Source organism: Ascaphus truei, chromosome 14 (genome assembly GCF_040206685.1).
Source record: "Ascaphus truei isolate aAscTru1 chromosome 14, aAscTru1.hap1, whole genome shotgun sequence".
NCBI classification, from domain to species: Eukaryota; Metazoa; Chordata; class Amphibia; order Anura; family Ascaphidae; genus Ascaphus; species Ascaphus truei.
Genome location: NC_134496.1, coordinates 40,435,764 through 40,458,594, shown reverse-complemented (window position 1 = coordinate 40,458,594; position 22,831 = coordinate 40,435,764). Strand labels below are relative to the sequence as shown.

At 46.1% G+C, this 22,831-nt stretch overlaps 1 protein-coding gene across 1 annotated transcript; it reads left to right on the top strand.

The window, feature by feature from the left end:
* Positions 1–14,789: 14,789 nt before the first annotated feature.
* ARL14 (ARF like GTPase 14) lies at positions 14,790–16,865 on the top strand. The gene has a single exon (XM_075570604.1). The coding sequence runs from the start codon at positions 15,008–15,010 to the stop codon at positions 15,641–15,643; it is 636 nt and encodes a 211-aa protein (XP_075426719.1). The 5' UTR covers positions 14,790–15,007; the 3' UTR covers positions 15,644–16,865.
* The last annotated feature ends 5,966 nt before the right edge of the window (positions 16,866–22,831 follow it).

Genomic DNA, 22,831 nt, shown 5'->3' with positions numbered 1-22,831 from the left:
CATTAAAACATTAATATCTAAGGAACCACAGGGATCCCGGTGCTGTCAAACTGCAAGATCCAGTCCTACAGCTCCTGTTTCAAGCTGGTTTAAAAAGAATAAATAAGGAACGGAAGACGACACTTTTAACCTACATGTAAAACCACTCTCACTTTAGTCTTCCACATCTTTAGACCTGTAAACGTTTTCATTTTGGTTCAGGAAAAAGTGTCCAGATCTGCAGAATACCTACATTTATACTCTAGAGTCTAGACCATGGTTTCTAGGAACCGCTGGATTCCCTGGGCATCCCTAAAGGGTTCCCTGTAATTTTCAGGTAATTTTAAAATTGTATTGTGTTGTATATCTTTATTTATATAGCGCCAAAAGTGTACTCAGCACTTCACAAAGAATACAGTACAGGGAATTATAATTATACAATAAGTGCAGCAAAATCAGACAATAGGAAAGGAAATTGTACCAAATACAGAAGAATTTACAATTCATCTGAACTCAGACGCGCTATTAGAGAGGGTTGGGGTTCCTTACAATGCCTTTGATCTCAGACGCGCTATTAGAGAGGGTTTAGGTTCCTTACAATGCATCTGATCTCAGACGCGTTATTAGAGAGGGTTGGGGTTACTTACAATGCATCTGATCTCAGACGCGCTATTAGAGGGGGTTGGGGTTCCTTACAATGCATCTGATCTCAGACGCGCTATTAGAGAGGGTTGGGGTTCCTTACAATGCATCTGATCTCAGACGCGCTATTAGAGAGGGTTGGGGTTCCTTACAATGCATCTGATATCAGACGCGCTATTAGAGAGGGTTGGGGTTCCTTACAATGCATCTGATCTCAGACGCGCTATTAGAGAGGATTGGGGTTCCTTACAATGCATCTGATCTCAGACACGTTATTAGAGAGGGTTGGGATTACTTATGTAGCCCAGGTGCCCTCCGGCTCCTAGAGACCCCCCTCCTTTGGATCAGCGCGGTCGCGGGTGCCGCCGGAGCCAGCGACGGACCCGCCGACTGTTCCCAAAGGTGGGGGCTGGAGCAGGGAATGTTGCGAGCCTTAGGAGGTTCGGCGGCGTACCCGGCTAGCGGGGGCCGCCATTGTGGGTGCGTGCGCATGCGGCGTGATTGCGCATGCGCGGATCAGGCTAGGGAGTCGCGGAAGCCCTTAGGGAGTTGCGCATGCGCAGTAGAATCGCGCACGCCGCCCAAATATAGAAATAGCCTCCACGGGACTACAATTCCCAGGAGGCTAAGGGGGAAAGGCACCAGCTGCCCCCGAGTAACCAATAGGGCTGAAGGATTGCCCTGCAGGAAAAATAGATACTTTTCGCGGGGTTTGGAGCACATTAGCCAGCGCCAGGAGCAGCCAGGGGAAGGAGGTAGGGTGCAGGAGTCAGTGACTCCCTGCACTAGGCCAGCAGCCCCCGAGGCCCGAGATAGCCCTGAGCCACCAAGTAGTGTGAGTTGTGTCAGGGACAGGCCCCAGGTTAGGGACCCTGCCACTTACTATTCAGAGCCAGTTAGGGACCCAGTGAACGCGGCACGTTCCTCTAGAGGTTTGGGCTCAGACCTTCGCTGTTGCTGCAGCAGCCATCCGGGTGGGATCGCCCCGGACGGTAGTTCCTGTGTTCATCCGCCATCAGATCCTTTGCGAAGCTCCTTGCAGGCCCGGGCACTGGAGTGCTCGGCAGGTAACCCTCACCAAGTGCACCAACGATTCTATAAGTAGATTCACACGGGACCAGTGACTGCGCAGTCACACATATCTATCTCACTTGTAGGGTGGGAGACCTATTGTGTGGGGTTACTGGACACGGGGTGGGATCACCTGGTGAAGGGGGTAGCGTCCTGCGAGACGCAGTAGTTAGTGTCTCCTCTAGGGAGGGACACCTGTTGATTGTTATGCATGAGTATGGTTACACTAGTAAAGGCATTGATTGTTTTACATACTGTGTGCTGAGTGATATAAATTTGTCCTGCGAGGAACCACTCCCCCTCTGGTGGGAGCCATCGCAGGTGGAGGCGCTGCACCGAGTACGAGGTTACTCATATTATACTTGCCCCAGGTTCCCCGAGGCGGAAGCTCAGCCCTCTTGTGAGCCTAACAGGTAAAGCACCACACCTGGTAACACTAGGTTCCCCGCACACACATACCATATGCGATTGGGTGGGGGAATACCCGTTACACTTACAATGCATCTGATATCAGACGCGCTATTAGAGGGGGTTGGGGTTCCTTACAGTGCATCTTATCACAGGTGCGCTCTTAGAGAGGATTGGGGTTCGTTATGTAGCCATGTAACCTCTGGCTACTGAATTCCTCTGCCTAGCACTTAAGTCCTGGTACCAGCGTTAGGGTTAAATCTGCCCTTGCTGTAGTAAGCAGTCCCCTTAAGTGACAGGGGGGTTGGCTTATGATCTGGATACTGCCCATAAAGAGCCGAGACCTGGAGCTCCTCCCCTGGTAACAAAAAGGGGCTGCAGCCTAAATTTAGTTCTGTTCTGTGAGAGTTGGAAGTGTGGAGCCTGGGCTCTGGTTCACCTTCTATCCCCTCCCTCAGGGGAGTGGGACCTGCTACCCCACACTACACCAGGGAGTGTGGGAGTCAGGGATAGACCTGTGGGGCCTCAAGTCCTGGGGGTTGAGTCTATGGACCAAGCTATTGTGTACATGTTGGTATGCTGCTGTGATGTGCTGTATGAAGAATAAAGAACCTTTACTGTTTTATACTCCTGCCTGAGGCTGCAGTTCTTCAGGGAGAGGGTGAGAGTCTTTTCCACAGGGGACTGCAACTATCTGTGATAGGCCCTGTGGGAATGGAGGCACTGCAACACTAAAGAAAGAATTACTCCAGCACTGAAAGCCTGTCCCGTCTATCCCCAACTACCATCGGTGGATGCTACAGTGAGCCTAACAGGTAGCACCAACACCAGGTAACAGCAGTGAATCTCCCTTAGGGTGTGGGAACATGTTACTCTTACAGTGCATCTGATCTCAGACACGCTATTAGAGAGGGTTGGGGTTCCTTACAATGCATCTGATCTCAGGCGCGCTATTAGAGAGGGTTGGGGTTCCTAACAATACATCTGATCTCAGATGCGCTATTTGGGGTTCATTACAATGCATCTGATCTCAGACATGCTATTAGAGAGGGTTGGGGTTCCTAACAATACATCTGATCTCAGATGCGCTATTAGAGAGGGTTGGGGTTCCTTACAATGCATCTGATCTCAGACGCGCTATTAGAGAGGGTTGGGGTTCCTTACAGTACATCTGATCTCAGATTCGCTATTTGGGGTTCATTACAATGCATCTAATCTCAGACGCGCTATTAGAGAGGGTTGGGGTTCCCCAAAACTTCACGTAGGGTTCCTTAATGAAAAAAAGGTTATAAACCATTGCGTAAGCCACTTTGGCCCTTATTCAATATGCTGTGATGTTGCTTCTCTATGGCAGGGAATTCTGAGTTCCATGTATTCACTGTTTTACTCACCAGAACTTTCTGTATGTTTGGTTGTAGCCACGTACCAGCTTTACATTGTAAAGCCAGTGTAACCAACCTCGCACTGATGAGACCCAAAAGGTCAAAACAGCGGTTTGTGAGTAGGTTTACTGGCTCTGCACTTCTTTTTCAGCACAGGCTGGGTTAAAGATGTGTAACGCGAAAGGCGTAAGCTTATAGGGGTCCCTAAGAAGTAAAAAGTGATGCGCTCTGAGTTGATTTGCTTGTCATTACCCAGAATCCCTAGCTGCAGTGGAAGCAATGTATGCTGAGATAATGGGGAAAGGCAGGTTTGTGGAGCCGTGTGAGACGTGAATGTGCCCACACATGGTATTTTTATTTATTCCCTTGAACTTTATGGAAACGTGAGACTTCCATGTTTATGGAGAAGTGAAAAACAGGCCTTTGTGGCTTATTGCGTTGTGTATCAAGTTACAACAAAAAATGCAATTGTTTCCAGTAGTCATTGGAAATGAGTGTTGCTCTCTTCCACACAATACACAAGAAGAAGGGACCGGTGAGGTTTCATACCTATACATTTAATCTGCGAAGTACTCTCTTGTTGATTCTATAAAAGTTATCACAGTCTGTGCCAAATCTTCACTTCTCCAGGAGTAGTACTACTATTAAACCTTTGACATACTCTCTTCAACACATTAAACTGTACAAAGTTGAGTACCCCAGGAATACAGTGTAGCTCTCAAAATCTTGTCTTAAAATACATTAGTTCAGTGAAATATGTATCACCTGCTATTGAAATACTTACATGTGGACAAATCAGGGCAGACAGCGACATCAAGTGTTGGAAGTAGCATATTACACATAACAGTGCAGTGTATTTCCAATGGCTGAAAAAATCCATGAAATAAACTTAAATCCTTCATCCATTTTATCGCCTTTTACATCACAGTATAATACAGTATATCGAAGTAGAGTTGCCATTTCAAACAAGCAAAGTATTATCATACACTTTAAAACAGTAGTCCGACTTAAAGTGAAATGGTGAACTTATAAAGTATCCCACATTATAAGGGCCACAACTGGCTTCTCTTTACTTGAAATCATACAATGAACAAAAAATGAAGTGGAGATATATTTTTAGATGGTAAACAGAACCCCTTTTTATTTTGTGGCTTACATTTGTTACATGAGTGACACCTTTGTGTAGAGAGCGAACGGGACGCTGAGGCCCTAGTGCTGTGGGGCACACATTCAGGAGTGAAACTGTACAGATTATGTTCGGTGTAGCAGCACAACTCCAATTACAGTGATGCTAACACTATATGCTTGGAAGGCCACCAATAATCACAATTGATATATATTTTTTAAATGGTCAAATGTTGGTGTGTGGTGTGTGTGTGTGTGTGTGTGTGTGTGTGTGTGTGTGTGTGTGTGTGTGTGTGTGTGTGTGTGTGTGTGTGTGTGTGTGTGTGTGTGTGTGTGTGTGTGTGTGTGTGTTTATTGGCTTTGCATCTCATCCCAGGCTATGTTTAAAGGCTGTGTTTAAAGCAGCAAACATTGGCTTAAGGGCTTTCCATGTAATAATGGACTTGAGACATAAGGTTGCACTGTGTGCTCATTTGCATGTCATTTCCCAGAATCCCTTGCTGCAGTGGAAGCACTGTATGCTAGGTGATAATGGCGAAAGCAGGGTTGCAGACCTGTCTAAGACATGCGAATGTGCTCACAAGTAATATTTGTATATGATATACATGTATACTGTATATATTTTGTATTATATAGTGCTGGCAGTGTATGCAGTGTATGCAGTGTATGCCATAACACAGACACATTAACGATTATCCTTAAAGGAGAGGTTCCTCTCACTCTTTGCTTTTTTACATCTATAGGAAGCAGGGAGTCTCCGGAGTGGAGCCGTGTGCGCTTGAGCTTCAGGGAACCGCTGGTTCTCGAGATACTTACCAGGGAAAATGCCACCAGCAGCATCCACTCCAGGGCAAGCAAAATAGTGCCATCCGTCGCTGCTTCCTATTTCCTGTGTGATGTGGGGGGGGGGGGGGGGGTGTTTAAACGTCTGGGACATGGGTGGGAAACTCCAGTCCTCAAGGGCCACCAACAACTCAGGTTTTAAAAATATACCTGCGTCAGCACAGGTGACTCAATGGGTGGCTCAGTCATTGACAGCAACCTGTGCTGAAGCAGGGATATCCTTCAAACCTGACCCATTGGTGGCCCTTGAGGACTGGAGTTGGCCATCCCTGATCTACAGAGTGTGCACAGAAAGGAGTAACATCCCACTGGTCTGAGATACAACAGTGAGCGAACCAGGGGTGGCCCAAGCTGTGGCCCGCGGCATTGGGAATGGCCCCCGCGGCATTGGGAATGGCCCCCACGGCATTGGGAATGGCCCCCACGGCATTGGGAATGGCCCGCGGCATTGGGAATGGCCCCCACGGCATTGGGAATGGCCCGCGGCATTGGGAATGGCCCCCACGGCATTGGGAATGGCCCCCACGGCATTGGGAATGGCCCCCACGGCATTGGGAATGGCCCGCGGCATTGGGAATGGCCCCCGGCATTGGGAATGGCCCCCGGCATTGGGAATGGCCCCCACGGCATTGGGAATGGCCCCCACGGCATTGGGAATGACCCCCACGGCATTGGGAATGGCCCCCACGGCATTGGGAATGGCCCCCACGGCATTGGGAATGGCCCCCACGGCATTGGGAATGACCCCCACGGCATTGGGAATGGCCCCCACGGCATTGGGAATGGCCCCCACGGCATTGGGAATGGCCCCCACGGCATTGGGAATGGCCCCCACGGCATTGGGAATGGCCCGCGGCATTGGGAATGGCCCCCACGGCATTGGGAATGGCCCCCACGGCATTGGGAATGGCCCCCACGGCATTGGGAATGGCCCCCACGGCATTGGGAATGACCCCCACGGCATTGGGAATGGCCCCCACGGCATTGGGAATGGCCCCCACGGCATTGGGAATGGCCCGCGGCATTGGGAATGGCCCACGGCATTGGGAATGGCCCCCATGGCATTGGGAATGGCCCCCGCGGCATTGGGAATGGCCCACGGCATTGGGAATGGCCCCCACGGCATTGGGAATGACCCCCGCGGCATTGGGAATGGCCCCCACGGCATTGGGAATGACCCCCGCGGCATTGGGAATGGCCCACAGCATTGGGAATGGCCCCCATGGCATTGGGAATGGCCCCCACGGCATTGGGAATGGCCCCCACGGCATTGGGAATGGCCCCCCCGGCATTGGGAATGGCCCCCACGGCATTGGGAATGGCCCCCACGGCGTTGGGAATGGCCCACGGCATTGGGAATGGCCCCCGCGGTATTGGGAATGGCCCCCACGGCATTGGGAATGGCCCCCACGGCATTGGGAATGGCCCCCGCAGTATTGGGAATGGCCCCCACGGCGTTGGGAATGGCCCACGGCATTGGGAATGGCCCCCGCGGCATTGGGAATGGCCCCCACGGCGTTGGGAATGGCCCCCGCGGCATTGGGAATGGCCCCTGCGGCATTGGGAATGGCCCCTGCGGCATTGGGAATGGCCCCCGCGGCATTGGGAATGGCCCCCGCGGCATTGGGAATGGCCCCCACGGCATTGGGAATGGCCCCCGCGGCATTGGGAATGGCCCCCACGGCATTGGGAATGGCCCCCGCGGCATTGGGAATGGCCCCCACGGCATTGGGAATGGCCCCCGCGGCATTGGGAATGGCCCCCACGGCGTTGGGAATGGCCCCCGCGGCATTGGGAATGGCCCCTGCGGCATGGGAATGGCCCCTGCGGCATTGGGAATGGCCCACGGCATTGGGAATGGCCCCCGCGGCATTGGGAATGGCCCCCACGGCATTGGGAATGGCCCCCGCGGCATTGGGAATGGCCCCCACGGCATTGGGAATGGCCCCCACGGCATTGGGAATGACCCCCACGGCATTGGGAATGGCCCCCACAGTATTGGGAATGGCCCCCACGGCATTGGGAATGGCCCCCACGGCATTGGGAATGGCCCCCACGGCATTGGGAATGGCCCCCGCGGCATTGGGAATGGCCCCCACGGCGTTGGGAATGGCCCACGGCATTGGGAATGGCCCCCGCGGTATTGGGAATGGCCCCCACGGCGTTGGGAATGGCCCACGGCATTGGGAATGGCCCCCGCGGTATTGGGAATGGCCCCCACGGCGTTGGGAATGGCCCCCACGGCGTTGGGAATGGCCCCCGCGGCGTTGGGAATGGCCCCCGCGGCGTTGGGAATGGCCCCCGCGGCATTGGGAATGGCCCCCGCGGCATTGGGAATGGCCCCCGCGGCATTGGGAGTGGCCGCCTGATGAAGGAGCAAAAAAAAAAAGATAAACCCATTCAGGAAAGCAACAATATGACAGATATCTGAGTTTGTATATATTTTAGCTGGGCCTTCACTACAAGCCGCCACACTGGGGGGTCGCCAGAAGTCGAGTCCAAATTCAGCCTGCGGGACCGGCGCAGGACAAGAGGCCTCACCCCAAGGTTAGATTCTAGGGAGGAGTGTGTGTGTGTGTTGAAGAGGGAGGGGGAGAGGGGAAGAGAGAGGAGGGGAGAGAGGGTGAGAGGTGGGAGAGTGAGCAATAGAGGGATGGGGAGAGAAGAAGGAGAAGGGTATGGAGGAGGGGATAGGATGGGTGTAAGAGGGGGAGTGTAAGAGAGTGGAAGAGGGGAAGAGATAGGTGGAGTGTAAGAGGGGAAGAAATAGCAGGGCAGTGTAAGAGGGGAAGAGAGAGGGGGGAGTGTAAGAGGGATAGAGAGAGAGCGGAAGTGTAAAAGGGGAAGAGAGAGAGGGGAAGTGGAACAGGGGAAGAGAGAGGGGGGAGTGTAAGACGGGAAGCGAGAGGGGGGGGGGGAGAGGGTTGGAGTTCCCCAGAATTTCCCAATATAATTATAGGGTTCTATAACCAAAAAAGGTTGAAACCCGCTGACCTAACCTATTCAATCTTGTAATCATTCATTATAGAAATAAAACCATAAAAGATTTCTTATTAGCAATCACACCCTCCATCCGTCCTGTTTAACCTTTCCCCACTGGAACTGACATCCATTAGAAAGCTGGTCTGGGTTCGCGACAGAAATTAATCTGAGAACAGAAATGAGGATTCAGACGTTTAGGAATGAAGGTCATTTTGGTGCTATCTTATTGTAACTGAATCACTCATAATATTAATGTGCTTTCCAGCCACTTTGCCACACTCATATCAGCTTGAGAGTTTGGGAGTATTAATGGGAGAAGGATAGAGGGAAGGGGGAAAAGGCACAGACTTTCAATGCAGCAATCCAGGTTTCATTTTATTATTACAGGCTTGAAGCAGGGGGTCTCCGGAGCTGAACCATGTTGATTTGAGCTCTGGAGACCCCCTGCTTACAGAGATACTCCCCCTGTAGCGGTGCCGGTATCTCTGGCAAGTTTAAAGGTCTTGGTCACGCGGGCCAATAGGAAGCCACACCGGATGACATCACGGCTTCCTATTGGCCGGCGTGACTCAGGACATTTAAACGCTGCCATTATGTTAGGCACACAGTTTCTCTGAATGCAGAGATACCGGCACCTCTACGAAGGTAAGTACCTCTGGAAGCAGGGGGTCCCCGTTGCTAAAATGAACACAATTGCTGCTTTAATACAATCTATCAAATGCTATGTCAATGGTCATCGTTATATTCCATTTTCTTCGTATCAGAAAATAATCCACTAGGTGTGAAGTAATATAAACTCAATCATTGCTCATTGGAACTTAATACTGTGTAATCACAGCTGAACACAATCAAAGTACAACTGCACGTATTAGGATAATTGGTGCCATCTTTGTTTCAACCTTCCCTTGGTTTGAGGAACGGAAATGATAGAGATTCAAATTGATGTCCATGTCACACAGGTAGGAGTGAGGGGGAACCAATAGACTAGCTGAAAACAACAGGTTGTTAGGCCTCATTCACTAAACCAGCCAACTCCAGTCCTCAAGGGCCATCAACAAGTCAGGTTTTTAAGCATAGCCCTGCTTCAACACAGGTGGCTCAATCAGTGGCGCAGTCCCAGCTGAGCCACTGATTGAGCCACCTGTGCTGAAGCTAGGGTGGCCAGGTGGCTTCTCCAAAAATATTGGGCACAATGGTTAAAGGAGAAACGTGCTCTAGACACACACTGCTCTCCATTCCATGCTGTTTCCTCCTCTCCTTGGCCCCACTCCCCGGGCTCTTGACACTACCTCCTGATTTTCTGCATTGGATGGAGGAAGCAGCCCAGCCCCCTAGCCACAGCCCTGCTCTCTCTTCAGGGAAATCCCGCGGGCCCCCCCTCCCCCCCAAGTTGGTCAGGTCACTGTATTACAGGTCATTAGTATTATCTCTCATTTTTTACTGGACAGAGTGCCCAACACAGGACAGAACGGTTCAATACTGGACACCTGGCAACCCTAGCTGAAGCAGGGATCGAATGAGACACCTGTGCTGAAGCAGGGATATTGTGAAAACCTGACCTGTTGGTGGCCCTTGAGGACTGGACATGGCCACTCCTGCACTAAACCTTGGTAGCAGTTTTAACTTGCAGTAACAGCTACTGTATAAAGTGAATATGTTTCTCAGTAAAACACTACCCTGGTTTAGTTAATGATACCCTCAGCCTGCAAGCAGATCACCTGCTCCAAAATGCATAGTTTTGTATTTTTTATTAACTCTGTGGACCGAAGGGATTGTATTACATTGCGGTGTTAGACCTCCTGGGAGCAAGGTCCTGGAACCCCGGATAATTCCTGTCTTCATGCTCGTAAACTAAAAGAAGAAGAGCAAGATATGAGTGTACCATCTATTTTGGGTGCTTGGGATACCTGTAAAGAAAGAGACCCGCACAAAGTCTAAAGGAGCGTGCACTGGCTTTCAGACTTCACTCTCTCCGTGTTCAATACAAGATTGAAGGAGCTGATACAGGCAGAAAGTGACATTTGGTCATGGCCGTTTTCGGTGGTGACCCAATGGCCGCCACCACCGCTTCGCTGCAGACGGACCCCCTGCCCCAGCCGATCCACCGCTGGCCACTTCTAAGGTAAGTTTTATTACTGGATAGGGTAAGGGGTTAATTTAAGGGTTTAAGTGGTCACGGTATGGGGTTAATTTCAGGGGTTTTAGCGGTTAGGGTAGGGGGTTAATTTAAGGGGTTTTAGTGGTTAGGGTAAGGGGTTAATTTAAGGGGTTTAGCTGTATGGTTTTAGTGGTTAGAGTAGGGGTTTTTAGGATAAGGGCTTAGGGTCGGGGTTTACTTACCTTAGAACCTGGAAGCAAAGTGGCTGGTGGAGGAAGCTTCCGGCGGCAAAGAGTGAGTCGCGGCAAAACAGCTGCGACCAAATGTCCTAGACCAGATACAGGGGTGGGCAACTCCAGTCCTCAAGGGCCATCAACAGCTCAGGTTGTCAAGCTATCCTTGCTTCAGCACAGGTGGCTCAATCAGTGGCTCAGTCTTTGACTGAGCCACTGATTGAGCCACCTGTGCTGAAGCAGGGATAGCCGCCCACCCCTGGGCTGATATGAGAGGCAACACTCCACCCCCGACTGTTCAAAGTAACTGCAAGACAGGAGGAAGCTTCACGACTTCTTTACTCGTCTAATAATTGTTTTGCTAGATCTGCACTAGCTTGCTATCTCTCTCTGATAGAAGCAATTGCATTATCTCTTGTTCTAGCTGGTAGCCTTGGTTGTCATGACACATATTATATGAAGTATGTAATTAGTGTATTTCCTTCTGTCAAGCCAAGCAGTAAACACTGTACTGTAACTGCTACCACGTGGCTTCCTACTTCAACTATAAAGATACAAGTTTTACAACCTTCCAATGTACCACCTTGTACCATGGTGATGCAAACCTCCTATCTCGAAAAGAATGATCATGAGGTTTTTGTTTTTTAAGACTAATCTGATGGGCTTATTTTAAAGACAAAACTGGTATAAAGTGAACTAGACTGTCCTATATAATGTTCATTTTCATAATATTAATACAGGCAGTCCTCGTTTTACAACGCTTCGCTTTACAACGAATGGTTTATCCAACGCTATGCAATGCATACCTATGTTCATTTATACAACGCCAAAACGGTTTATCCAAGGCTCTTATGATGCTTTGCAACGTTGTGTATATATATATATACACATACACATAAACAGCGTTGCAAAGTGTCGTAAGAGCGTATATATATAATATTATACTATATAATATTATACTATATAATATATTATTTATTATGTTATATTATACTATATAATATATTATTTATTATGTTATATTATATATATAATACAGTATATACACTATATAATTTATGTGTGTGCTGCATATCTTATTGCCTGCATAAAATATTTGGTGTATTTTAGTGTTAAAAATGCCTTCAGGAACAGAACCTTTCATTTAAACAGTGTTTCTATGGGAAAATGTGTTTTGCTTTACAACGTTTCGCTATCCAACGCCATTTTGAGTAACACATTGTGTCGGATAACCGAGGACTGCCTGTAATGATGTACTGTTGATTCAAATTTAAAACACAATTGACTTAAGCCGTTCTATAACTTAGCAAGAGAATACCCTGTGCTGCTTTCAGTAACTGCGCTACATTTGGAAAGATCAAGTAAAGTTCTTGCATGGGTAGAATAATGAGACCCCCATCACAGGGCACGTGAAAATAGGTGCACTTTAGACATCTTACCTTTGGCGGGGCTCCTCCTCCTGCAGCGTCATGACGTCACGGCGGAACGTGACGTTGTGTCGCCATGACAACACGACGCTGCAGGAGGAAGGCCGCTCCGCATAAGGACCTGTTGGGGTTCCCTGAGGACTGGAGTTGGGAAACACTGAAATAGAAGATACCTGCTGCACTCCATACATGAAAATCAAGAGTATACTGTAACTACCGGTGCTCCTGTGCTCAGGGATGACCTGTTGGTGATCCAGTATACATAACAAGCAAACGTATGCCACTTACCACTTGAGAAAGACCTATACAGTTCGAAATGTTGCACAGTTTATGGCTTAATAAATAGAATATAAAATTGTCAGTGCCCTGTGTTGCTTTTGCTTATTAAATAGGTACAGGGCATAAGAAATAGGCGCAGTACTTGCAAAATAGGTAGAGTTGGAGGACACAAAACTTTTTTGTTTCCATATATTAAATGGGTGCCAGTAGCCGTAGTGGTCCCAGAAAGATTAAGATACGTTGTGGGTTGTGATACATTTTATTAGAGCAACATATCAATTGTACAAGGTTTTCTTGTGCATAAGCTTTCGAGACTGCAGGGTCTCAGATGTGATCTCTAAACTGAAGATGGGAGGTTCCCATAAATATATTTATATCCAGTTTAGAGATCACACGTGTTACAGAGACCTCTGCAGTCTCGAAAGCTTATGCACAGGACAATAATGCACAATCGGTCTATTAAAATATATTACAATTAGTTGATGAACTTAATTCTCAAAGGAAAGAAATACGAAAATGGGATAATGTTGGTTAAAAACAACAAGTTCCTATGGGACAAAATGGACAATACCATGAATAGAACAGAAAAATTGGACTTCAGTTGATAGAGACAATAGACAGAGAGGGGTCCAATTTAGCCCCCCAAAATACACTTGGCCTAAGAAAGATGAATATGATGAAAAACACCTCAGAGAATGTCCAAATGGGCCATTTTCTAAATATTCTAACCATCCTTATAGAAATAATTTCAACACCAGACCTAAATATAACCCCAAAAATACAAATAGAGCTTTCAAAATGGTGTTGTCAGGGGAAAGGTATTTGAAAAGTCTAACACCAATAGAGGTTACAATGGTACTAACGAGGACAATTGGAGTACCGTTAGAAAAACTGGTTCCAAAAATAAAAATAACACCAAAGAAAGGTCTTCTTATAACACAAAGGACTTTGATAATATGTACTTGAAATGTAAACATCAAGATATACAACTGTATAATAGAGTTCAGGAACTTTAAGAGGTACTAGGGGACCGTGAAATTGATCAGCAACATTTTTTTCAAAAGACGGAAAACTGGAGACATATGAGATTGAATTGGGATCCGGACAATCCCCCTTCAGTTACTCTACTCAGAACTCCTACAAGAAAAAGGTGGCTTCTCCAAAAATACTGGACACAATGGGGAAAGGTGCAACACACTCTAGACACACACACACACACCCTTCCCAACTCTCTCCACTCCATGCTGTTTCCTCCGCTCCTTGGCCCCACCCCCAGGCGACACCTCCTCCTGATAGGCTGCTGCTGGGTAATGTAGCCAGTCAGGATGGAGGCAGCTGCCCAGCCCCCTAGCCACAGTCCTGCTCTCTCCCTGCTCAGGGAAATCTCGCGGCCCCCCAAGCCGGTCAGGTCACTATGTCCAGAGAGGTAATACTGGACACATACATGTCCAGTATTACCCCTAATTTTTTACTGGACAGAGTGTCCAAATACAGTGCAGTCTGGTTCAATACTGGACACCTGCCAACTCTAATATATACACCTTTCAATCAAGTTTCCTAGGAGGGTTTAATGAACATTTAGAAATTACACCATGTTTAAGATAAATCATATGGGTTTTTTCCTGTTCATGACTATGATCTCCATATAGCTATGCACTTTATATATTGTATAGAATAGATATTTCATGTCACTTTTATGACATATTATCAATACAATTCAACCAATTGGTTCGTCATTAATTTATCATTCAACTGTTTGTGTTGTCTATTATATAAAAGTTGTCAATTGTGATGGTTTTTTATTGTATGGAATTTGTATTACATAAAATGTATTTTATTGTGTTTTTTTTAATTTTATTGAAGGATCAAATCTGATGTATATCAAGGATTATTCAGGTTGATGCAAATCCTGATTGATGCTCGGTGTCAATGATAAAATTATATTTACTTTTATGAAATTATATCGTTTAACATTTATTGATTGCATGTATAGATTATATATCTTATATATTATTAATATCACTATTAGGTATCATTTTGGTTTAATTTATAGAGGTTAATATTGTATTCATATACACACATTTATTTTCTACAGTCTACAGGACTTTGCAAATATAAAAAAAGGTGTTTAATTGTGGAAAGATCGACATTTCGGTTCTAACGTGACCTCTGATTGAGCCACCTGTGCTGAAGCAGGGATATCCTGAAAACCTGGCCTGTGGGTGACCCTTGATGACTGAAGTTGGCCACCCCTGAGCTAATGGATATATATTAGAAGACAATATCATTTTCACACGTCGCTGTGTCCCGATGTACTTTGACTCTTGGCTTCACTTATTGATTACGATTTATTACTCGGGTCAGTTCCACCTTTGTGACAAGCAGTGAACATTAAACCTTCATAAACAATGCACCCTCCTGTCTGCTGATAAGGCAGCTTATAAGTACGTAGAACGCTTTGCTGCCAGCCCAGATGCTGAGCTCTCCCCATTCATTCATCTCCCTTGCTTGAGTGAAGGTATCAATACAGTACTGTACATGGGTCTGTCAGGATCCGCACACCCCAGGGTAAAGCAGGCCCGTATTCTGATACTTGGCTTGGATGCAGCGGGGAAATCAACAGTTCTATATAAGTTAAAGTTTAAGGAGTCTTTTACAACCATCCCAACAGTAGGGTTTAATGTGGAGATGGTCCAAGCAGCTAAACACTTACAATTAACCATGTGGGATGTTGGAGGGCAGCACAATATGAGGACTTTTTGGTGCTATTACTTTGAAAATACAGATGGCCTTGTATATGTGGTGGACAGCACCAATAAGCAGCGCCTGGAGGAGTCCAAGAAAGAATTTGAGTTTATCCTGCAGAATGAGTTGATAAAGAATGTTCCAGTGGTCGTGCTGGCAAACAAACAGGACCTGCCAGGTGCACTGAACGCTGAGGAAATAACCCGGAAATTTAACATGAAGAAGTATTGCTGTGACCGGGACTGGTATGTCCAGCCATGCAGTGCTCTGTCAGGCCAAGGACTTGCGGATGGACTTAGTAAAGTGACTGAGTTTGTAAAGAACTGCATGAAATCAAAAGAAGATGTGTTGTTGCCTGCCAAACAGAACATAAGACTGAAAGCCTCTCGTCGAGTGTCAAACTGGGGAAACCATCAGCAACATACATGAACTCCTGGCTACTGTATGTGAAACAATGAACAACTGACACTAAACACCTCCATTGCAATGATCTACATTCTTTATACCCGATGGTGTAATGCTACAAAAAGGGAATGAAAATCAGAGCTTTAAACTAGCATCTCTACTCCGTGTAGGTGAAAACCTGTGGCATGTGTTATTATTTATTCGCAGCCTTAATGTGAAATCCATTCAATATCCTATATATGTGGGGGGGGGGGGTTAAATCAGTTCTGTAGTATTAGATAATACTTACTGCATTTGTTTTTCTTCAACTCTTAATGCCTTTTTAGTGAGTTTTAAAGAGGCTGTCTAAAAAACACTTTAAAATGTTTGTTTTAATATATGCATCCTTTGATTACCTTTATTGGAAACTAATTACCTAAGCTGCGGATCAATTTGTTCTACTGTGACCGATCAGCAAAGATCTTGTTTCCCCGGGTTCACGTAATGGCTGCCTTGCAGTTTTAACCAATCCTTCAGTCTGTGTAACTCACCAGCTACAATGTAACCTTATATTACTAAAGTAACATTGCCTGTTGTTACAGGTTGCAGCTCAAACTGCTGGGAACATTGGCAACAAATGATCACAAATATGAAAGTGTTGCCATATCTTACACAAATGGGGAGGTGTGCTAAAACCTGCTATAGAAATAAAAGGATGCTCTGTATATTGCAATCATTGCTGAAATTACAATAGATATGTCTGTGCAAAGAATATGGGTTTGTTTCTTCATCCCTGAAGCAATGAAAGAATGCATGCAATTAAGTTACTGTAAGTATTATTAATCCCTCCGAAATGAATTACAAGTACATGTAAAAAAAGGTGTGTAATACAAAGATTAATGGTCAGAAAAGTACCACTTATTCCGTGTAGATGTTTGATAGCCATTATGTGTCCATTGAACAGCTGTTAATGATCGATAATGACTATTGCACTTTCTACCCATAAAGTTAACAGACTGTCATAACAGATACAATTCCAACATGCTAAGAAAATGCTGCGCTTTAAATATCTATACATATGTGCGTATATCTTTATTTATATAGCGCCATCCAGGTACATAGCGCTTCACAGCGGTAGTACACGCGATATAATAAGGACAAGCGCACGACTCTCATGGTGTAGTAAGTATAAAAAATATATTCATTTGTAAAAAGGTATCAGACGGAGAAGATAACAGATGTAGTCAGGCTTATTGTATTATGTCTTTGACACTGGATCAAGGGTGTCCCACAGCACCACGATCACCCATCCGTCTGCTTCACACAGGTGGCGGCGGTAGCTCTCACCGCCGGACACCGATCAGGTGGCAGCAGCTACAGAGAGCAGGACGTGTGATCCTCAGATGTGATCAAGGCCTCACTGGTAGTTGAGGAGCAGAGTCGTGGATTACTTCATCGGTGTTACACACAGCGAGTGATCTCCAAGTTCAGACTACCGCTGCCACCTGTGTGAAGCAGACGGATGGGTGATCGCGGTGCTGTGGAACACCCTTGGTCCAGTGTCCAAGACATAATACAATGAGCCTGATTACATCTGTTATCTTGTGCGTGTGATATTCAACTTTTTATAAATGAATATATTTTTATACTTGCTACACCATGCGAGTCGTGCGCTTGTCCTTTTTCTGTTTTCTGTAGCACTTGAGATGCCGAGACATCATTTCAGATAGCAGCGGACCCTCTCTTTTTTCCTCCTTGGATGAGCTTTTGTATTGTTCTGCATGTTTTATTCTGTCCTATATCTCACCTGTAGTAGTTACAGTATTATACTTCAATTACCACTCCCGTTTAGTACCACTTGCTCCAACCCAGGAGCCTTTAGCATTTGAATCCCATTTGTGGATGTATTATATCTATCTCATAGTCACATATGGTAGTGACTCTTACACTACTGTATAATTGGTGCGCTGCAACTGTTTGTCACTATTTCAGCATATATATATATATAAAATTTTATTTTTTTGGGGATTTTCTTGTCTGTGTTCAATACATTATTTTGCTGACTTACCTCTGAGTGCTGTCTCTCTTTGCGGTTCTGCTGCCCTGCTGGATGGTAACATATTATATATATATATATATATATATATATATATATATATATATATATATATATATATATATATATATATATATATATATATATATATATATATATATATATATATATACACACACACACACACACACAGGGTGGTATGATTTTTTTATACTGTAAATGGTGTTGTGTGTTTGTGGTTCATTTGATGAAAGTGTTTTTATTTTGAATGCAGTTGCTTTGCTATTAGGTGTGTGGGTTGTTTTTTTTTTCCTTATGTTTTGAGATATGGAACATATCATGGTATTATCCCTGTTTTGACATTATGCAAACTGTTAATGTATATACTGTAGGGATAGGTAAGGTATGCACAGGATACACTTCTGAGAAAGTAACATCAAACTCATCATGGTCCGTCAAGGGCCGTTGAACACAGAGGCTGCCGCATTCATTTGAAATACGTGCACTGTCTTTGTACGGTTTGCACCTGATACCTGCATTTTTCATGTGAGCTTTTTATGGAATGAGCAGCAGAAACTACCCGTGAGAATATTAATCAGTGACCATCTTCTTAAAAGACAAACCGTAAAAGATTATGCATTATTGATCTCTTTATTCCACTTCTCACCTAAGATTTGAACAGCCTTTTCTGTCTGGTCGTGCTTCGGGAAGTCCTTAGTGATGGATTGAAACATTGCCTATTAAATAACATGAAATACTTCATAAGTGCTCGTCTGTTTTATTTATTTAAAATGTAATGTAATTAGAGTTTGTAACAATTAGTGTACGGAAAAAGAGACCTATATATAAATATATATAAAGAATATATTTAAGAGAAATATCAAGGAATGAACAATATAACACTGGTTTAGTATAAAGACCCCAAAAGTGTATAGAAAAACCTTACAAAGGTTCTGACAAGGGCGGCGGAGGGATTAGACATTTAGAGCTATAAAACAGCACTTTATCAAGAGCCTCACTGTGGCAGCATGTCAACCCCTTTGTAAGCCTTTTTCTATACACTTTTGGGAACTTTATTCTAAATGTATGTTACATTGTTTTTGCATTGATATTGCTATTAAATATTCTTGTTATAACAGAACCATTGTGTTGGGTATAATAGTATACAGTACTACTCATAGTTTTCTTTTTTTTTTTTTTTACAAGTACATTTCTAGCCACCCATCCCTTTATTCTATATTATTTATGTTTTATCACGCAATAATAAAAAATGATATTGGTTTATAAATATTTTGTATATGAACTATGGCTCAGCCCATGGGCACGTCACGCTCCAACACCGCTCTTTGCAAAATAGTGACGGGTTTGATTTTTTTCTTTCCCCACCATCTTTTTCTCCTCCCTCCTACTCTCTTCTCCCCACCTCCCTTCTCTCTCCAACGCATCTCTTTCATTTACTACAGTACCTTATCATGTCATCAATTCTCTCCGACTCTCTCTCCTTCTTGCATTTCCTCGCGTCAACTGACTTCCTCTCTTTTCTTTCTGCATCTGCTTTCTGTGTGAACTTTATAGCTATCTGACTCTCCATATCTGCCACCAGGCTATGTGCATTATGATGTCACGATGAGCTATATATCACTATATCTATCAGGGACGGACAAAACTTTTTTTATAATATACTAAGATTTGTATCCTCCAACAGGGCCGGATTAAGGGGCGGGTGGGCAGGCTGGGCCCCAAAAAAGGGCGATGCACCTCGCTGCTTGACTTTTCACCGTGCGTGCTGCGACCTCGGCGTTCCGCTTTAAATGTCCGAGTCCTGCACAACCTCGTCAATGTCGAGGGATATTTAAAGATGGCGCTTCAGAGTAGCGGCCGTGCACATGGAACACGGAGCGGAGGCAGCAGGGAACATTGATGAGGGCTCTCGGCCACACGGGACAGGGTATGCACTCCCACCCATGCGCCATCTTTAATGTCCGTGTCCTGCGCGCCTTGTCCCGCAAGGCCGATCGCCCTCGGCAATGTCCCTTGCCTCCACCACTCCGTGTCCCGCCCGCGAACAATTTAAATATCCTTTGATATTGACGAGGGTGCGCAGGACTCGGACATTTAAAAGTGGTGCCGGGGTCTGAGCGCGCGTCGAAAACTAAAGTGACTCCTTCTGCAGCGCAGTAAAGCATTTCCATGACAATGGGACGTCATGTGTCGTCGCATCATTTGACACCGCGACACTGCAGAAAGAGATGTCTCGGTCTGGCCCTGCCCTCCAACTGTACCTATTTAGCAGGTACCATCCTGTACCTATCAACTGTACCTATTTCTGCCAGTGGCTGCTGTAAAGCTTGAGCTAATTAAAGCAACTGGGAGATTGAGGACCTCTCTGTTAATGATCAGCTGGTTAGGGGGATTGAACACCAGTTCTATTGTGTGTGCATATATTGCAAATAATGAGAGAAAGAAAAGTAATTATTTTGTGGAAGTGCACTCCAAAATCCTAGAAAAAAGGCAAAATACCTTCAATGAAAGTATGATTATCACAACATCATAAGACTTAACTTTTCATAGATATACAGATAATCATACTTTCCTCTTCTCCTTTTTCTAAATAGTCTTTTTACTGGGTTTCCAAACATATTATATAAAACAGCATTGCAACACATTCAATACAAAGAATGAAATGGAAATACAGAAAATAAACATACTTTTACCCAAAATTGTTTTTTTTTAGTATTGCACTTACTGTTTATATCAAAGTTATACACAATAACACAAATAATAATGAAAAAAATACAGACATCAACATTTTCCTCAAATTAAAATTACAGCTATCATCATACACCTTCCAATCATAACCTGGTATGAGGTGCGCGCCTCTCACCAGCCCCTTACCTCCTCCCTAGCTGTCCCCAGTGGCGCCTCGCTCCCCGTCTCACTGTGCACTGTGACGCGTCAGCCAGCAGGGGCAACAATAGGATTGTTATCCTGAGCGGCGATGCGTCACATGGTGTGGCAGGGAGCCAATGAGGAGGGGAGATCGCCGGCAGGGGGTGGATCCTTCCTCAATCATGCTCAGCCCTCAATGCTGGAAACACACACACACGGACACACAGACACACAGACGGACACACACACACAGACACACGGATCAGAAAATGTGCATCATGGCCCCCTCCCACATCATGGCCGCGCCCACCCGACCTGTTTTGGTCACGCCCCCACGCCTAAAAACGGCTCTCTACAGACCGCAAATCGCGGTGAAGTGCCATGCACGCACCGGCAAGACGCAAGGCGGGCGCGCCAGCGTGTGCAGCAGGGCCTTAGCCTTAGAGTAGGTCTACTGGATGCAGGTTCCTAAGGGCCCTTCCTAACACTGAAAAATAATAATGGTGTCCTACATACAAGCTACTGTAGGATAGCTTGGAGAGACCTTCCTCAGTCACCCTGGATGGTAAGGCCGCGCTTATAGTGCTGGCGACAGTGACGTTACCGATGACGTCACCCGCCGCAACCAACGAAAGTTATCATTTGTTTTTTAGCGACTGTCGCCAGTGACGTCACTAAAGGGGGCGGGCCGCTCAATTTGATTGGTTTAGAGACAGTCACATGTAGCGACTGTCTCTAAAAAATCAAATTTAGCCGGCTTCCAAATTTTCAGTTGCTCCGTCACAAGCGCTTAAAGTAAGCACGAGCGACAGAGTCAATTGATTTGTTTTAGAGCGACGTCGCGTCGCAAGGCACTATAAGCACAGCCTAAGGGATATCCTTGATGTTAAAAGGGGTCTGTCTACAAAATGGTGGATCCCCACCTTTTAAACCCAGGGGGCGTGAACAATAATGTACCCCAGTATCTGGGCAGATTATATGTTGCAATGTGGTCACACCATATCAGGTGACCTGTTTAGCAACTTCTAGAATTAAGGCAGGGCTAACTCTGACCTTTAGAACAACGGTGCACAAACTGGGGGGTGCGCCCCGCAGGGGGGGCCCAAGACTTTTCTGGGGGGGCACGGTGTTTACAAAGGCCCCGCGCTGAGAGCACGAGGCCTCTGTAAACTTAATTACCAGGCTCGGTGTCAAATGATGCCCGTTGCCATGGAGACGTGCCATCAAATAACACCGGGGGTCACGTGACTTCACATGACCCCACAGCGTCATTTGACGCATCACTAGACGCGAGGGGGGCGCGACCGAGGGAGCAGGTAGGGGGGGGGCGCAGGCGCGGGGAGTTTTGCGCAACGCTGCTTTAGAATCCAACATATTGAATAAAAAATAATAATAATGCAGGCCCTGCAATGGATTAACCCCTACACTGCCCTCAGGGACCAATACTGACTGTAGAGATTTCGACCAGGGTGCTAGAATATAAATGCCTTAGGCTGGGGCCATGGTGCCTTCGCCCGCGCGGGTGCTGTAAGGTAAGCGGGTGCTTTCCCTGGCCATGATGGACAGGCAATGGGGGGGGGGCGTTCCTAGGGGCGTCACGGAGCTGGCCTGTCGCGCCAAGAAATTAGTGTGAACTAAGTTCTTGTGCAACGCGCGCCCCCTCCCACGCATACGCGCCCGCACGCCTCATGGATGCGAACACTGCTTTAAAGCAGTTTGTTTGCTCAGCGTGCGGATGCCTCCGCATGGTCTGTGGTACCATGGCCCCAGCCTTAGTGTTTTCAACATTATAATACTAAACCAGAAAATGTATACCCAGTTGCCGGCACTCAGCCTCCCTACTGGGTGATATGATATTACTAAAAAAAACAACTTTAATGGTATATTAAAATAAATGGCAATAAAAAACGTTGATCATCGCTAATGTGACCCTAAAACAGCAATGAGTTAAGTGCTGGGGTCTACGAAGTGTATAGAGAACTGTGTACTACAGGTAAATCCAGTCGTCAAAAAAGTAAAGTTTTTATGTAGTAACAATATCTCTAATTCAATGAGGATGGAGTGTGGGGTCAACTAGGTAAGTATGCACCTTGTCTGTGTGTGGGTATGCACCTTGTCTGGGTGTGGGTATGCACCTTGTTTGGGTGTGGGTATGCACCTTGTCTGGGTGTGGGTATGCACCTTGTTTGGGTGTGGGTATGCACCTTGTTTGGGTGTGGGTATGCACCTTGTTTGGGTGTGGCAAGACAATGGTCCCTTAATTTACAGGGGCAGTCAACATGATTTTA